At 40.7% G+C, this 18,922-nt stretch overlaps 1 protein-coding gene across 1 annotated transcript; it reads left to right on the forward strand.

The window, feature by feature from the left end:
* The first annotated feature begins 3,960 nt into the window (after positions 1 to 3,960).
* On the forward strand, positions 3,961 to 17,428 carry LOC116672848 (proline-rich protein 5-like). Its single transcript, XM_032504806.1, is given in 11 exon segments — positions 3,961 to 4,265; positions 5,638 to 5,720; positions 8,587 to 8,781; positions 9,444 to 9,524; positions 10,363 to 10,469; positions 11,080 to 11,171; positions 11,299 to 11,439; positions 14,339 to 14,483; positions 14,699 to 14,980; positions 15,105 to 15,418; positions 15,420 to 17,428. Coding segments are annotated over 10 exon segments (1,494 nt in total). The 5' UTR covers positions 3,961 to 4,265; positions 5,638 to 5,694; the 3' UTR covers positions 15,531 to 17,428.
* The last annotated feature ends 1,494 nt before the right edge of the window (positions 17,429 to 18,922 follow it).

The following is an 18,922-nucleotide window of genomic DNA, read 5'->3' on the forward strand; positions in this document are numbered from 1 at the left end:
AGTCAGCATCGACACAGCAATATGGGGTTCCATTTGTGCCAAAATTAAGTAAGTTGAGTTGACACAGACAAATGTCGAGTGATGTGAGCAATTGACAGACATAGACATTGACAGTAAGCATAGACAGACATTGACACATTAATGTCATGTAACTAAACTGGATGTTACTGTGTTTCATATATATATACATATATATATTGAGAGAGAGAGAGAGAGAGAGATAAATACCTATTACATAACTACCTCTTTGGCTGAATCAGTTTCCATATGGATTTTGTGTGTGTGTGTGTGTCTGCGTGTCACCTGAGGACATATAGTATTTGGAAAGGGGAATGTGAGGACATCTTGGCATGTGCTCACTTCAAATGGCTGGCAAGGTAAGAAATGTTTAATTTTAGTTTCAGATATGGGTTGTGGTCAGTTATGTACTTGTCATGGTTAAGATTAGCAGCGAAACAAATGTCAGTGAGGGCCCTAAAAAGTACAGAAGAAGAGGAACGTAAATACAAAAATGTGGTTTGAAAACTGAAACTCAGGAGACAGAAAATAAAAACTACTGTAAAACTGCTAAAAATATCAGGTACAGTTCATGAAAACAAGTTATCTCCGACAGGTATGTGCAGCATGTGTGTATATTGGCATTATGCATGTATCGTATGTTCAAGTATACACACTGAACAGTGTTTACTAAACAACCTTGCATTTTTTTCTTGTCCCAGCCAACACACCCTTGGGATTTAGAATCAAATGTGTGTATAGTTGTGGCTTTAAAGTGATCCTCTGATAGCAAAAATCCAACATCTAGCTAAGAATGAATCAGTGGCCTCTACACAATATATTCCACAAAAATCATGTGAATCGTATTTGATTTTCATATCTTTTAACATATGAAATGTCTTACACATGATGATGTCAACTTTTAACATTAAGACAAGTTTTGTTCTTTAACATAAATGCGTCATGCCCTCTTTTTCTTTTTCTCATTAAATTACTCGTTAATATAAACTTTGCTTTCCCACTACCTTCAGCTACCCTTGAATGAAGCATGTGACCTTTAACTGCACCTGGGCTGTGACCAGTGTGACCAGTGTGGCCCAGGATGCTACTGGAGTGGAACACTTCTGTTAACTTGTGATCCGGGTAAAGGAAGGTCAGTGCTGACTTTGCTCAGTGGTTCCTCAGCAGCACTGGTGGTGATTTAAGGAACAACTTTGCTATTTTCTCTTTTTCTAAATGACTCTGAGACAGTGACTCAAGTTTTTGGTGAACAGACATGCTTGATCAAACAAACGCACGCACGCGCGCACACACACACACACACACACACACCAACCAACCAGAGTCAAACTCTGGGCAAGCTGTATTTTTTTACAGGTGTGTGTGTGTGTGTGTGTGTGTGTGTGTGTGTGTGTGTGTGTGTGTGTGTGTGTGTGTGTGTGTGTGTGTGTGTGTGTGTGTGTGTGTGTGTGTGTGTGTGTGTGTGTGTGTGTGTGTGTGTGTGTGTGTGTGTGTGTGTGTGTGTGTGTGTGTGTGTGGGGTTTTATGGTCCTGAGAACTTTTAAGATACAATCTGGCCTTGACCAGTAGACTTTGCTCTTATAAACCTGTTCCTTATTACAGACAGAGTCAAAGTACCTTTATTAGTCTCCCTAAGGAGAAATTCGTTTTGGACATTGAGTAACTTACTTTTCTGCAAGAGTTACAGACACAACGACAAGCACAGGGTTAAAAAAAATTAAAAGACAAATGCACAGTCAACATATGGGCTACTCAGGGGGCTGTGCAAATTGCAGATTTACCATTTTCTATACTAAAATAAAATTAAAGCCATACTTCTGTGGCTGTGGCTCAGTGGTAGAGCGGTTGCCTGCCAATCGGAAGGTTGGTGGTTCGATCCCCGCCCCTGCAGTCATTGTCGAAGTGTCCTTGGGCAAGACACTGAACCCCGAGTTGCCCCCGGTGCTGCGTATTGGAGTGTGAATGTTTATCTGTTGAGCAGGTGGCACCTTGTACGGCAGCCCCGGCCACAGTGTATGAATGTGTGTGAATGGTGAATGTTCCCTGTAGATGTAAAAGCGCTTTGAGCAGTTGTTAAGACTGGAAAAGCGCTATATAAATACAGCACATTACATTACTTCAAAACAAAAAACAATTAAAAACAATTTAATTCACCTTTTCATCAATCACAGTCACAGATATACATTAAAGAATTCATAGTCATACGTTCATTGCTGCTCATTAATGAGCTTAACTGCAAAAGGAACAAATGATTGCTTATACCTATTATATTTACATAGAGGAACCCTGGACCTCTTTCCTGAGTTCAACAGCTCAAACTGTGAAAACAAAACATAAGAGTTATCAGACAGAATGGTCTTAGCCTGCCTGATTATTGCCTGATTAAAAAGCTCCTGCGGGTCGAGAGGTGCAGTTGTTCCCATAATTTTACCTGCCGTTTTAACCAGATTGAAAATCTGGGTTTTAGATTTTACTGTCAAATTCCCAAACCAGCTGGTAATACTATACTGAAGAATTGACTCTATTGTTGCTCTATAGAAGATTAAGGGGAGACACTGATGAGTTCTGGCACAGACATTTGTTGCATGTGTGCACCAACTCAGGTCAGTGTCAATATACACTCCTAGATCATTAAAAGAGGACACCTGCTTGATGTCTTGACCATGGATGGATACAGGGATCTGGTCTCCAGCTGATCTGGGATCAACCAGCAATTCCAAAATTTTGCTTGTGTTAAAATGAAGTTGGTGTGTATCACACCAGTTGACAAACTTGTCCACAGCAACCTGGTGGACACTTGTATTGCTGGGTGTGTGTGTGGGTGTGTATGTGTGTGTGTGTGTGTGTTCTTACTGGCTAGTCTTTTTAGCCATGGGAGCGGCCATGGTTCAGTACCTGCCACAAACCCAGCTGGACATCATGTACAGTGTGCCTTCTCTTTGATCATGTATCAATACAATAACATTACATTTTAGTCAGTAAAATAGCATTTAGTTATTGGCTATTTTTGTGTTGTTGTGTTTACCTGCAGAAGTAGTATACATTTTAATTTGAGGACCCTCACCCATGACCATGCCAAAACCTCTTGCTACCTCTTATCCACCCCATGCAAAGTTTTCGAGATCTTCCTCTGAAAGTAGCACATCTTGTCGTTCTCGAGTTCAAGTAGCCTAACTTAAAATTAAATTTCAGTACTTGGGTAGTTGAATATGAGCTATAAAGTAGCATCATGATTTATTTTTTCTTTGTTGCTGTTTATCTTTCAAACTCAAGGTAACTTTATTTGTTTGTACAGCCAGCAGACAAGACACACAACAATTCAGCAAAACATGAGATCCCACAATACAATTAATAGTTATTTCAATAGTTGTTTAAAATGGAAATGGAAATCGGGATAAAAGAGTTTCTGAGTGTATCATATAGGGTCAGCTGCAATGGATTGGGTCTTTGCCACTCTGTTAGAGTAGATGTGAGAGAGGGTGGGGAAGTTGATGCCTGCAATCTGCTACATGTCCTGACAATACTCTCTAGTCGTTTTTTGTTTTTGACAGACAGAGAACCAAACCAGCAGATAAAACAGCCTCAACTGTTGTATTATGCACTGTATTATAATAATATAACACTCTAACACCTCACACAAACACACACTAAACCACTAACACCATAAACTACATGTCTCACCCACCGCTTCCTATTCTGACGCACACACGCGCACGCACGCACGCGCACACACCATCCTTCTCGGTTTTTTTTCAATTCAAAGAGGCTTTATTGGCATGAAAGTTTCAGTAACAATGTTGTGACAGCATCAGAATACAATTTATCCAAATATACTGTCTGTCAGTCACACTCTCTCTCTCTCTCTCTCTCTCTCTCTCTCTCTCTCTCTCTCTCTCTCTCTCTCTCTCTCTCTCTCTCTCTCTGTCTCCCTCTGTCTGTCTCTCGCTTTACGTTTCTCACTTCCTCCATCTCTCTCTCTGGCGCTCGCGGAGAGTCCTGAAAGCCGCGCTGACAGCTCGCAGCTCACGCGGGTCCGGGTCCAGGTCCACATATCGGATCTTTTCAGCAGAACGTGCGCAGCCCTTGCACGCTGTCATCTGCGCTGAGGAGCTGCGACTGTGGGCTGTTTACAACCGCGTAGACCTCCAGCCTTCACATGAATACAGGAGTTATTTTTGGCGTTTGTAGCGGGATTTAAACATAGAGAACACTTGCTATTAAAGGGGACGAGGGAGACTTCTGAAAAAGTGAGTATAGCATACTATATGAAAATCGATGAACTCGATTTGAAAGTGCATTGCACACTGGTTGTCCACAGGTAGCCAAGACGCACACTTTAAGACTGTCAGGGTAGGAAAGCTCTAGACACCAATGGTTTACTGCAGAACCTCCAACTTGTGGTTTGTTTTTTTTTTTGCCAGAGGCTGGTAGAACAGACAAACCTGCTGCAAGACAGACAAGACTTACTTTACCACTTGTCTGGTGCATGGTGGTAATTTCCCTGTGGTGTGTGTGTGTGTGTGTGTGTGTGTGTGTGTGTGTTTTAAAGCAGATTATGGTTGTTATTTTTTTAGCAGCGGAGTCACTGATATCTCCTTATAATTACATATACAACAGAAGGTCATGGTTTATTTTAGTCATTATTACCCAACCAGACAAATTCATTTCAGTTTTCATCCAAACGGACTGTGATCATGACCTCAACTTCTCCAAGGCCCTCATACTGTATCACAGTTTTCTCAATGTAAGAGCGATGAAAGTCTAAAAACAACGCTGTAACTGTGTAAAGTAATTCACTGACACTTTAATGTTTGCAGATTGTATCCATGTCAGTGCAAGGTTGTCGAGTAAAGAAAATAAAGAGCCAAATGTTGTTTTGGTTAAGACAGTGATACAGGTCAGGTGGAAGCCTCAGCTTTACCCTGTTTGGCCCTGTACTACAAGCCTGATTGATATGTGTGTGTCATTCTACCTGTGTGTGTGTGTGTGTGTGTGTGTGTGCATGTGTGTGTGTGTGTGAGAGAGAGTGAGTAGGGGTTTTTGAGTTTGTGGTAGGATCAAATGTCTGTCCAACCACATTACTGTAATTTGATTAGAATATGGTGTCTTGTTAGCATGACAGTGAGTAGAGACACCTGTCTGTCCATCTGTCTGACTTAGTACTGCTGTATTTTACTGCAACAGTGACAAAGCACAGTGCATCTTCTCAAATGTTTTATAAGTTAAACATATGTACCTATGTTACGCTAGGTGCATATGTTAAACCTATTTACCTAGTGTTAAACCACTAGGCCATCCCAGCATCTCATATTTTACCAACAAGGAGAATGTTTTGATTCTCCTGATTTGCTTTAAAAACTCTTTTGTGCAATTAAAGCATCTTTCACATCATAGTGAAGGCATATGGCTTTTTTCTAAAGCAGCTAAATCAAATTCAACCAATATTAATTATTATTGTTTACACCTGTGCTTTACCTGCTGTGTCATGTCAAAACATGTACTGCGAAGAAGGCCTATTCACTAGAAAATCAACTCAACTGAACAAAAAACAAAGGTTTGTTACTTCAGGTAATTTAGTTTTAAGTTTGTTTGTTTAATTCAGCTTGTTTCCTTATTCAGATGCTGATTCGTCATTAGTGGTTATAGGGCGGTTCACAGCTGTCTGCCAAGGCTAAGATGGAACGAGAGGGCTCATTGAGGAGGTAGGAATTTTTTAGAATGTCAGCCATGATGATTCCATTTTGTTGTTTTATTTTACTTGAGTTTTGTCGGGTTTGTCTTGCTTACTGCCCCAACAAACACGCACGCACGCACGCACGCACGCACGCACGCACACATACTGGCAGCATGGTGGCCCAATGGTTAGCACTGTGGTCTCACAACGAGAAGGTTCTGGGTTTGAATCCTGGTCATTCCGGGCCTTTCTGTGTGGAGTTTGTATGTTCTCCCCATGTTAGCGTGGGTTTCCTCTGTGTGCTACGGTTTCATGTTTCAAAAACATGTCCTACTGGCTCAGATCTGGAGTTGGTCCCCAGGCGCAATAAATGGCTTCCCACTGCTCCCTTGAGGGGTGGGTTGGTCTCTTACTTGGTCTAATGCTAGCTCTTTTTAACTGACAGCAGAGATGTTGAAAAGTGACAACACTCACAAAATTACTCTGCAGACTCTTTGGACTATTACATATGTTTGCATATGGTTAAATATCTGGGGTTCCATTTGTGCCAGCAGCTTTCATTTAGAGAGTTTCTCTGCAGCTCCAAAACTTTTTCTTTTCCTTTTTCTCTCTTTGTACCCCGTCAAAGGTAGATGAAAGTGAAACACACACACGCACGCACACACACACACACACACATTCCTGAATGACCTCATTCATTCTTTCATTCATGCAAACATCCCCCTTATCCTCCTTTGTTTAGTAATTAGTCCGCAGCGATTTCTCTCACAACTCTTCCTGTTGTTTCAGAGCCAAAAACAAAAAACTGTCTAACTTCCGGATTACATCAGCATTCTTTAAATTACATAAATGTGAAAATCTATCCCAAGTGAATTTCCACTTTGTAGGATGAAGAAAGTATTATTTAATCTAATCTAATCTTTTTTTCTTCAGCAGTGTGCGTTTCTTTTTAATGCTCAAATCCGTTCCTCAGGAGAAAACATTTGAGTGGGTGGATTGATTAAGTGCACAACATTGCACCTTTCCTCAGAGAACGTAGAAATTCATCCTCACTTTGACGCAAGCTGTGTGTGTGTCTGTCTGTCTGTCTGTCTGTCTCTGTGCGCGCGTGTATGTATGTGTGTGTGTGTGTGTGCCTTGGGCTCCTGTTTCTCGCACTGACCTATTTATATGGAGTTGAACTACGATCCAGGTTGACTGAGAGAACTAAAGCACACGCACACATATACACACACGCACACATATACACACACACACACACACACACCTTCTCTTGCTTCCCTGCCATATTCTTTTTCATACTTCTGATTTTCCATCCTCATTTTGTCTCTTTTTCACTTTCTAACTTTCGTTTTAGCCCCTTCTTTTTTCTCTTTCTTCTGCTTTTTTTGTCCAAAAATGTTGGTATGACAGGGATCTATGTGATGAATAAAGATATGTTGTACAATGAGCATCTTATTGGGCCCACATGTGAAAATAGCTTAAAATACAACTTCTATCTGTCTTGGGCCCTACACAGACAGAAAAATAGGTGGAGGAGGAAGTGAAATGTGTCACCTTTAAATCTTTCCCCACTCTCTTGGCAGCTCTTGAACCTCAAAGGGTTTCTTTGTTCGCCTGGCACAACAGCTTACAGGGTCACACGGTCAATGACTGGCACAGACTGGCAAAGGGAGAAAGAGAGAAGAGGATAGAGAGGAAACCGTTAAGGTAGAAGAAGAAGGGAGAAGTGAAAGGGAGAGAAATAAGACAAAAGAGAAAAGTAAAAGAAAAGGGCATGTGAAAGAGTGAGAGAGACCAATGAGGACAGAGACACTTTTTCTCCTCCACCATCTTCATCCTTTCTTTCATCTACTTCTCATTCTGTTCAGTGGGACACACACTTATGGAGTGGGGATATGTGGTACCTTTACAGTTACTGGAGTAAGTACATACTCATACGTGTGTGTGTGTGTGTGTGTGTGTGTGTGTGTGTGTGTGTGTGTAGTTAGGTTTAGTTGTTTGAATGAATGTGAAAGTCTTTTTCATTTGTTGAACAGAGACAAAGCAGCAGTAATATATGTAGAACTGGAGTTTGCCACATGTGTATACTTGTATGCATATATACAGTACATGCATAATACAAATATACATACACACATATGCCGCACATACCTGTAGGAGACACTTTTTTTCATTGACTGTACCTGACCTATTTAGCAGTTTGACACTAGTTTCATTTTCTGTCTACTGAGCTTTAGCTGTCAAATCACATTTTTGTATTTTTGTTCCTGTTCTTTTGTACTTTTTAGAGCCCTTATTGACATTTGTTCACTGTTAATCTTAAACATAACAGGTACATTTCTAACCACAACCTATATCTGAAACTAAAACCCAACAGTTCTTACTTTAACAGCCATTGGAAGAAGTGAGCACACGCCAAAATGTCTTCACTTTCCCCTTTCCAAATACTATATGTCCTCACTGTCAAAATCTAAATCTCAACAGTCACATACGAGCGTACACACACACACACAAACACACACCAACTCTCTCTCTCCCTCTCTCTCTCTCTCTCTCTCTCTATTCCCTCATCGTTTTGTCTAACTTTTTCCTCCTTTGTTAAAAATGTTGATCAGTGTTTCCTAAAGCCCAAGATGACATCCTTACATGTCTTTTGTCCACAACTCAAAGATATTCACTTTACTGTCACATTTAAGAAGCTCAAATCAGAGAATTTCTCTTTTCATAAAAAAAAACGATTAGTTATTAGTTGACAACTTATTGATTATTCAGTTAATCTCTGCAGCTGTATTGGAAAGTGGACTTGGCTCCACCAGTATCATCCAGTACCACAAAGGACTGCAGTTCCTGCTTACAATCATTTCTCTCCTTTTGTCTTTTGGATTTTCAAGAAGTCTCCACAGCAAGCTGAGGTTGGGCAGCAACTCATCCTCCAGTCTGACTGACCTCTCGCAGGCAAAATCCCAAGGAGGAGGAGGAGGAGGAGGAGGGGATAAGGGAGGAACAACTGGAGGACTGGCCGAGGAGTGCAGCAGGGACAGAGGGACCCAGCAGAGGAGGGCTGGGACCAACGCCACCTGGAACAGGTGAGTGCGTCTAAAGTGTGAGCCACGTTGGTTTACTTGTCAGATTTAAAGGAATGTGAAAATATGTATTTTTTTTTTTTTTACACTCAAGCTGTCATGCCTTTATGTTTACACACACACAGACATGTATTTGTGTGTGTGTGTCCTTTTTCGCGTTTCTTGCTGTCTCTCTTCCCTGAGGGGCCATCATCTATCTCATTTTATCTCCACCCACCTCTCACTCCTCTTTTCATCTTATTCTGATTCTGCCTCATAGAGCCTTTTCTTCTTTGGTTCCTCCTCTCTCTCTTTTCACTGGTTATTTATATGGTGTTTCAGCTTTTATTTTACACTAGACAGCAGAGAGTGGAAAACAAACGCTTGCTGGAGGGTTGGAGGGGGAGTTCTGCATGTATACAGCTGGACTGGAACATACAGTGAAACAAGTTCATGCCACCTCCTGACTGTTTTTTTTGGCTCTGTAAATCTACAATGCATCTCAGTTTTAAGGAATGGAAATCCTAAAACCATTGTCCTTTTTGTGTGAAATGGTGCCTCATGCAGCAACTAGTCATGCAATGATCATGCATATTGTTGACAAATTGAATATTATTCTATTGTTCTACACGTCAGTCTTTGTGAATATGTGTCCAGTAAATGCTTCTGTGTGTGTTTCTTCTCAGCATCCACAACGCAGTGATATCAGTTTTCCAGAGGAAGGATCTTGGGGAAAATGAACTCTACGCTTTGAATGAAGGTGTCAGGTTAGCTTCCTGTCTCTTTGCGTTTTATTTTTGTTTTTCTGACTCTCTCTCTGACTTTCACACAAGCACGGCTAATGTTGAGCTTGAGCTGGTTTGTATTTTAGGAAGAAACTTGACTAAATTATAGTGTTTTACTCTGTAATTTCCCACCTTCCTTTGCTCCCATTTGCACACAATGGCAGCTTCTGCATGCTAAATTTAGTCTTTTACTGACACAATAACACATGGCTAGTAACCGAGTTTTGTTGTTGCATCACTCTCTACTGCTCTTTTTTTTCCTCCTGCGGTTCTCGGCTGCCTACTGTCCACTGAATCAGAAACATCTTCAAGTTAAATGACAGGTTGAAGTTACGGCAGGGTCACTGCTGTGGGTTAAATTCCACTATGGCTGAGGGCAGATGAGACAGGGCTGTCAAAACGACTCTAGTCATGTACATTAAACATTACACTGTGCACATACATAAATACCGTACCTATACTGTACCCCTACACTTACTCGAGCTGTTGTATCTATGTAATTAAACAATGTGAATATTACATTGGAGAAACACATTAGTCGTCTTTGCAAAGACTAGATAAAGATTAAAGGTCACATTTTCTCTTCCTTCAATAACTAATCTTTACCCATGATAACAGTTCAAATGTAAAATCCTGTTGTTGAAAAGGTCCAGATGTTGCCATAACTTTTTGTTTTTAGTTTGAACATCTTTTCTCATTTCCTGAGTCTGCTGCTGTTTAAACACTGTCGCTTTCCAGTGATCAAGAACTAATTAGTGTATTACTGATGGTCCGCATACAGTATGTATGCACTCATATGCATTCATATTTTTTTTTGCAGGCAGCTGCTAAAAACGGAGCTGGGCTCCTTCTTCACTGAGTACCTTCAGAACCAGCTGCTCACTAAAGGCATGGTGATACTGAGAGACAAGATCCGCTTCTATGAAGGTAAACACACGCACACACGCACACACACACACACACTCACATTCCCACGCACAGTCTGACTAACTACATTAGATTGTCAGTGCTGTCGTCACAGCAACCAGACAGAAAGTGATGCTCTACGTCAATTACTCAACATCCAGTCAAAGTGAGAAATTAAGGCAAACTTAAGGCAAACCACTGCGCTGAAATACAGTGACTCACATACCCATTGTTCTGGCTTTGTGGTATGCGTGTTTGTGTGTCTGTCTGTCTGTCTGTCTGTCTGTATGTGTGTGTGTGTGTGTGTGTGTGTGTGTGTGTGTGTGTGTGTGTGTGTGTGTGTGTGTGTGTGCGTGTGTGTGAATATTTAGTCATTCTCAGAGCTAGAAAGCAACAGAATTTTTACTGTACAATTATAAGCTCTACGATTTGCCTGGAAATAAGAACCCCAACAACCTCTGCAATGAGAACAAACCACACAAAGTTCTCAGATAACATGATGCAGAGATTTTTACCATAATATCATAGGACATTATCTTTTATTAACTGAGTGTGCCAGACAGTTTTGTTGCTGTAATTTCTTTTGTTGTTGAGGTGATTGGTTGGTTGTCTTCATGCTTGTGTGTTATAGGTCAGAAGTTGCTGGACTCCCTGGCTGAAACATGGGACTTCTTCTTCTGTGATGTTCTTTCCATGCTGCTGGCCATCTTCTATCCAGTACAGGTACACACACACAGCCTTACACACATTCACATGCCTATATTCTCCTTACAAAACTGTGATGACGTGTGTTGACGTGTGTGTGTGTGTGTGTGTGTGTGTGTGTGTGTGTGTGTGTGTGTCCCCTCAGGGTAAGGAGCCATCAGTGCGTCAGTTGGCTCTCCTCCACTTCAGGAACATCATCACCCTCAACCTGAAACTGGACGAGGCTCTGTCTCGACCCCGAGCCAGAGTTCCCCCTTCTATCATACAGATGCTGCTAATTCTACAGGTACACACAAACACTTTTATTTATCTTTTCCTTTCCTTATCACCCACTTTGCATTACAATCTCTCACGCTATCTCTACACACACCCTTAAACACATACAGAGATAGACATGACTGTTGTAGGGTTAGGGAAGAGGGTAAGTGACAACAGATGGAGGATCAGAGGTTACAGAGGTCTGTTGACTTATTTTCTTGCAAAGGGATCTCACAGGAAGTAATCTCAGTCATCTTCCCATAACCGCTCAGTACCCTCCGCACCCTGCCTGTGTCTGTATCAATGTTTGTCTGTGCAAATTATTCATGTGTACACTGTCCTTTAAGACCCTTATGTCCTCACAAAAAGAGAAAAAAAAGTCAATTATGATGACAGTGTTTCAGAACCTATTAGCAAAAACTTGTTGAATTAAAGAGTCATTATGTGAAATTTCTGTGTAATGAGAGCGCAGACATTGATGTGTCCCCTTTGGATAATTGGCTTCAGTTCATAAACATTTCAAAATAAACTATATTGAGTAACAATGGACAACTAAGAGTAGGAAGCCTGGCCTTTTAGAGTTTTAAAGTTGTAACAATTTGGAATTTATTTGGCTGAATTAGGTTTATTTGATTTAGTTATTCATCCATTCTGCAGCTATTTATGCATTACCTTTACTTCTTGTGAAACAGGAAGAGAGTTGTTTACTTGTCATTTAACAGCGGTGTTGCTGTATTCAGTTAATGCAGACAACACTTACTCGATTTTCAAATTAAGATGCTGCTATTTCACAAGTTTCACACCAGTTTTTTTGTCTTCTGCAGATTAGTCATTGTTAAAGAAATCCATATTTTACTATTGAAGGATGCATTGATAATTTTGCTTCTTCTCCTGAGAGGATCAAGGCAGCGGTCAGGACTCCCATGATGGGTTGCGAGACGATTAAAGAAACAATAGAAAGAAACAAAATTCTGCTACACAATATTATGTTTCTTTTTTTGGTCCTTTCTCTAATCTTTTTTTTTTAAATTCTTTATATAAAATTTACAATACTAGAAGTAAATTTCTCCAATCAATGTTAGCCATGTATTGGTCCCATGAAAGATGTGGGTCAGGGAGTGAATGCAAGTGGATTAAGTGTGTTCTCAAGTGTGTCTGGGAGTTATAACTGCGTGTCTGTTCCTGTGTGGGTTACTTTCAACATTGTTGTAGTGACTCATTTACCCAAACCGGCTGCTTCCGACCGAGGGAGAGCGAGGCAGCAGGGCAGGATGGTACAGAGGGTAAAAAAAACTCAAGAAAAGAAAACAAGATATATTTATTTCCCTGTTTTAATTGGTCTTTTTTTGTTGTTGCCCACAACGAATAAACAGGTAGAGCTGAAGATATAAAAGCAGACAGGAAAGCAGGGCAGCTAAGACAAGAGGTTGAGTGTAAGGGAGATAAAATTCAGCACTGAATGTTTGCTGTTTTTTTTTTTTTGTGACTACTTCTTTCATCTGTGAGTAATTTCTCTTTCATTGTGTGGCACCAATTCGCTGACGTCTGGTCTATTTATGTGGCTTTTTTCTGTGCTGTGGTTTTGATGCATATGCTCAATAATTCAGAGTACTGAAACTTGATTGATCTCTCCTTTTGTTATTTTAAAACTTTGAATTAAAGTCTGGGCTCACACCTCTCAGCGTGAAACAAAAAGTAGGTCTTAAGTTTATCAAAATTGTAGAGGCGATTTCAACTGAATCCTAGTTTTACGTAAAGAAAAGGCCTGCATCTTTCAAACAGAAAAGCTTGTTATTCTTAATGGCTCTGAGTTCATAAAACAGCACCATATTGATTCCCATTGATTATGAAGGTAATTTGTTTGCCATGGATCTACCTAAAACACATCAAGTGCACAGTGGGTTTGAGCCTCGCAGCAAAGCTGTAATGCCTGTGTTTCCTGGCAACAGTGCAGATATAAGCACCCATGAAGACCCATGTGCTGTAAACAGGGCAATGAGGGCTCCACATATCAGAAATCAGTAATACTTTATTGATCCCCGAAGGGTAATTATGTGTTACAGTTGCAAGAAGTATATAAATATCATAGACGAAATGTAAATAAAAGAAATATAAGGAGTGTGGATATGTACGGTATTTACACAGTTAAAGGAACTGGAATATGGAATATGCAGAGTGGATGCACAGTGAAGCTGGATTTGTGCACAGTTGCAAGCAAACACCCCCTTTATTCCTATCAAGGACATGGTGAAACAGCTTTTCTTACTCATGTTCCTAGTTTGAGTTCTATGTTGACCTAACACCCATAAGACCCATACCTGGCCCGCACTCCTTTTAAACCTACTCTAATTAATATATATATTTTTATATCAACAATGAATCAAATTACAATGCAATGTGAAAGTGGTCCCTCATAGTAACGAAAGACAAAGAATTATCTTTGCAGTGGGTTACGTCATAAAATTTGACATCCACTGGTCACTTTCCTCACAGAAATTCTGCCTGTATCTGTTTAGTCTGTCTCGCTCTAAAGTGAGCAGTGCTGACGTTGATGTTGTTCTTATCTCGGTATGTTTACACGTGTTTATAGAAGTCTAAGATTTGGACCCAATTCACTCAACGCTCTCAGCTTATTTATTCATGTTGTCTTTTACGGCCTTGTCCTATTGTCCACTGCCACCTCATTATGTTTAATCAATATTAAAATTCAGCTACCTTCTCAGAGGCCTTTGATTCTACTCGCAGTAACTGGCTGCGTGTTTGATAAAATCACTGAAAAACTAATTTCAACTTTCTTTCTCTTTCCCCTGGTATTTTCTTCCTAGCTTTTAAAGTTTCCGTTATCACTGGCCAACAAGCGGCAATTGGTGGCTGACACACATACAGGCTAACTAGTCTTTGTGTGTGTTTGTGTGTGTCTGATGCAGGGTGTCCATGAATCTAAAGGTGTAACTGACGACTACCTTCGTCTGGAGTCTCTCATCCAGAAGGTGGTCTCTCCCTACCTCGGGACTCATGGGTTATATTCCAGAGATGGATCTTCCAATTCACACTGCTCTTCCTGCGTATTAGGTATGTGTGTGTGTGAGTCTATATGTGTGTACAGATGATGTACAGTGGATGTTTTTACTAAAGGTTACAAGTGCCATGATCTCTTGAAGTGTTGTGTTTTCTTGTACTTTCTTGTACTCTTGTTTCTTGTACTCTGGGGTGTGTTTTCAATTATGAAGTCATCAAAATTCTAAAGCAATCTTTCTCTACTCCTAACTCGCTCTTTCTCTCTCCAGAAATGCGTTTGCAGCGCTCCTGGTCCTCCAAACCAAGCAGTTCGCCCATCGCCAAAAACCCAGTGGTACGCTCTAAGAGCTACAACGTTCCCATGCTGACCCCCGTGGTGGAGTATGACGCCGACTACTCCACAGGAGGTGGCACAGGTATCAGACGACACTCCGTCTCTGAGGTGACTTCCTGCTTGGAGGAGAGCAGCTCTTTGGATGAATCCACGTCCACTGTCAACAACAACAACACCAGCACACCCAGCCTCGCCAACCACTCACCAGCACTTTCAGGTACGGCTACGCAGTAATAAAATATACAACAAAACATTGACCCTATCAAATTTTAAAATTCGAAGTGGCTAGTGTTTCTGGCGGGATATTTGTGTCTCTTAAACATCTGCTGTCCTCTGTACAGACACTGTGAACTCCAGCCAGGACCCCGGGCCCGGAGTCGCTGACAGCCCTGCGGGTCCCCACCCTCTCAACCCACAAAAACCCTCCCCCTGCATCCTCCCAGAGCCTTCCCGAGGCCACAACACACACTGTACAGGCTCGCTAGTGTCCGACTCCCCCGCGTCCTCTACAGCGCTGGCTCAAGACACAAGCTCCAGTCCCAGTCTTTCGTCCAGTCCGGAGGTCATGATGGACAACGTCCTGGGGTTTTTGGACTCAGAGCCGGAGCACGACGGCATCTTCCTGGACTTCTCACAACACTGTTCTGGAGGGTCAGACCCAGAGCAGAGACAACAGGAGGCATAGTGTGGTTGGGCACACAAGCATACACACATCCAAGGAGATCCACCCTGATGCGGGGACGCGTGCAAACAATGCTGAGCCATGACGATTTTCCTCCCCCCCTGTGACACCTCCTGCTGTTTGAGACTCTAGATCATCATGGATCCTTTAAAACTAAATTATTTTTTAGTAGATGTGGTCCACCCCTAGAAACAAGTCTAACTTCATGCTGTCTGTTCAAAATATCAATTTGGCCTTTTTTAGTATAGGCTTTAATCACATAAATCAGTCCTCTGCTCTCTCAGAGATGATTGATCCGTTTTCTCTTATGAATGAAAACTTGGAAAAATGGAAACGTACATAAAGTCGGTACTGCTAACATATCCCAGGGGCAGGTGCGCATGCTGAAAAATGAAATTCTTTTACCAATGGTAAATACCTCTTCAAGAGTAGGGCTATTGAATAGCTTTGTCTGTCAAATTCAAACATTTCAAATATAAAATAAACTCCAGTATGATCGATTGCTTCTAAATCGTTGGTTGAACTTCAACTTATTTTATTAATTGATGATTAAAATGTTAAGTATAATTTTGCCTGTCTTGCGTTAAATCTAAGATTAATTGATTCATCCTTCTGAAAGGTAGTTTTGATAATGAAACGCTGTAAATGACAATGAATTGGTCTTTGCAGCTTGCCAACAGGATAACAGCCTTCTTCCAAACATTGTTTTGGTTGTATTCAACTGGTTTCAAACCTTGGACCTTTTCCTGCTACTTCCTGTTGTAATCCAAATTGTCACTGAAAGTCCCCTCGACATCAGCTCAGAGGGTGTGTGAGTCAGTGTCTTCAAGTAAATACTAGGGAACTTTTTCTATATAAAAATGTTTTTTAAAATCTAACTGAACTGATTGTGTTGACAAATTCCTCTATGAGGGACAAGGAGACAGTTTTAATTTGGTCATTTAAAGTTATTCAGATGGAAATCAAAGATGATATTTTCACAGGTACATGCTGCTAATGTTTAACCAAAGACTTAACATCTTATCTCAGCTCTTTTCACACTGTGTCGATGTCCACTTAAAATAGCAGAAAGCCATGTGTAAACACCATAGACCGAAGACTCTGGCATGCAACTGCAGTATGTTCTTGCTCCCAAGTCTGTCCAAACAGGAACAAACTAGCTTTGATTTGAGTTTTCCTTGTTTAAACATCTGGAAGAAAATTTTACCCAGGAATGAATGAATGAATGAATGAAGCCCCTAAAGCGGATGTGTGCCACTGTAATGTTTCTGATCAGTGAGATCAATATGGCTTCGCAAAAATATAATACTGCTTACTAATGACATCATTGTCAACCTACCTACAGTATAATGGCAACATTTAGAGTGTTTTTTTTTTAGATACTAGGAACTATTATGGTTTAAATTCCTATTTTTGTAATGCAAAATGAGAAAACCTTGCAGACACTGCCATCTTGTGTTGTGCTCTTCCCATTTTAAAGTGTGTATTATCTTTTCCTGGCATCCAAATAGATGCTGCAGTAAGTGACAGAAAGGTGGGGAAAGGGCAGAATAACGCTTTAGTAGGACCGGAAGTAGCCTAGAGGAGAGCAATTACAGACACCTGTGCACCGCCGGGGGCGGGGCAAAGCTAACGATGGAAGTATGGAGGCCGTCAAAGAGCAGTGAGCGTGCTAAAGAAAAAAAAAGCTATTTAACACTTAACAGTTTTTATCTATCCGCATGTACAGTAGTAAACTAAATATGAAAAGTTTTAACGCAGTTGTTTCAAGAAGCGGCTGAATTTGCTGGACTTCCCTGGGAAACAACGTGCTACTACGGGGACGCCGATCACCAGAGCAGGTGTGAATGCTTCTTTTTACAACTTCTTAAGGCGTCTTATTTATTATGAATTTGTGCATTGATAATCACATTCAGAAGTTGAAGTGGGATTAAGCCTATTAGTTTTTCTTTTGATCCAATAAGGTATGGAAGATGGATTGGACCAAGTGTTTTGCAATTAAATGCCCATAAGATCGTGGCTTAGTGATGGCAGTCTGACACTGAAGCTTCGATACGTGCTTCAAACTATCAACTACAATTCCATTTGATTCACGTACACATGACGTCCGAAGTAGCAACTGCTTAATTCTCTGAATGAATCAGCTGAGTGGTTCGCAGCGCCACCAACACGGACACTAGTCAGGTGCTGCCACCGCCTCGGTTCGATCGGGATTGGAACGCGCTCAAAGCATAAAAAAGTTCCGTTTGGTTTGTAGCAGCTTCAACAGTGACGATCATTAGTTTGTTCTTATCGATTTATTTTCATTAATATGGAAGCTACAGTGGAGGTTCAGCAGTACATGACGGCTCCACCGCTGGAAAGATGTGAAGACCCACTGGTGTACTGGATAAATAACAAAGTGTACCCTCACCTTTTTATACTGGCTAAACATAAACTGAATGTGGAGAGGTTGTGAGCCATATTTTCCCAGCACATCCTCTGTTTTCCCAATACACAAATTCATTAATATATACTTTAAAAAGAATGATATCCCGTTGTTAGTCGAAAAAAAAAAAGTCTCCTGTCATCTATCTTGTCGGGATAATTGAGATGCAGCCTTGGCACTTCACCAGGCGAGAACGCCGTTACTGAAGCTTCTAGTAATGAACCCGTTTTCAAAACAATTCCTCCAAGACTTGAAGCATTGAACCACTTAGAGTCTAAGTGGTTCACCCAAGCTTCATTTTCCCATCACTACCGTGGCTATTGGATCTTAGAAGGAAGCCACTACACACATTATGACTTTATAGTTGTTTTAAAGTCTGTATGTGTATATTAGGTGGGGAAAAAAAATATCAATACAGCATAGTATTGCAATATTTTGAGGGGCAATACTGTATCGATACACAGGCGCCAAGTATCGATTTTTGTTTTTATTATATTTGTGTTGGTCTGTTTGTCCACTTGACAAACTGCTGCTGACACAAGAAACAAACATTTAAAATGTAAGTGATATTTAATGGGAGATTCAGTGACATAATCAAGTGTAAGCCACAGTTTGGCCGTGTAAGTATAACCAGTCTACTACGTTAACTGTCAACTGTTTGTACAGTCCGACTTTTAAAGATTCAATTTGAAAAGTAAACATAAAAAAATAAAAAAAAATCACCTCTTCTGTTGCTTGCTGAAGCAAATGCATTTGTTGACTATTCTAAGAAGTGAAAACATGAATCACACTAAGTAAAGAGGAAAAAAAAAAATTGCATGTGCTGTGGTTACAGAGCATCAAAAGCCAAATGTCAGAAGCACAATATTTGCAGTGCATGAAGCTGAACCCAGCTCAACTTCTTCCTGCATCCGACAGCTTTTCAGCAGCACTTTCTATTAGCAAAGTGGTTGGAAATCTGTATCGGAGACAGCTGATTTCTTCTTATCCTTCTGAGTCTTGTGTAGTTTACGGTTGACCAGAGTACATTCAGAAAAACAATACTTTTT

Source organism: Etheostoma spectabile, chromosome 23, assembly GCF_008692095.1.
Source record: "Etheostoma spectabile isolate EspeVRDwgs_2016 chromosome 23, UIUC_Espe_1.0, whole genome shotgun sequence".
In the NCBI taxonomy this organism is placed as follows: domain Eukaryota; kingdom Metazoa; phylum Chordata; class Actinopteri; order Perciformes; family Percidae; genus Etheostoma; species Etheostoma spectabile.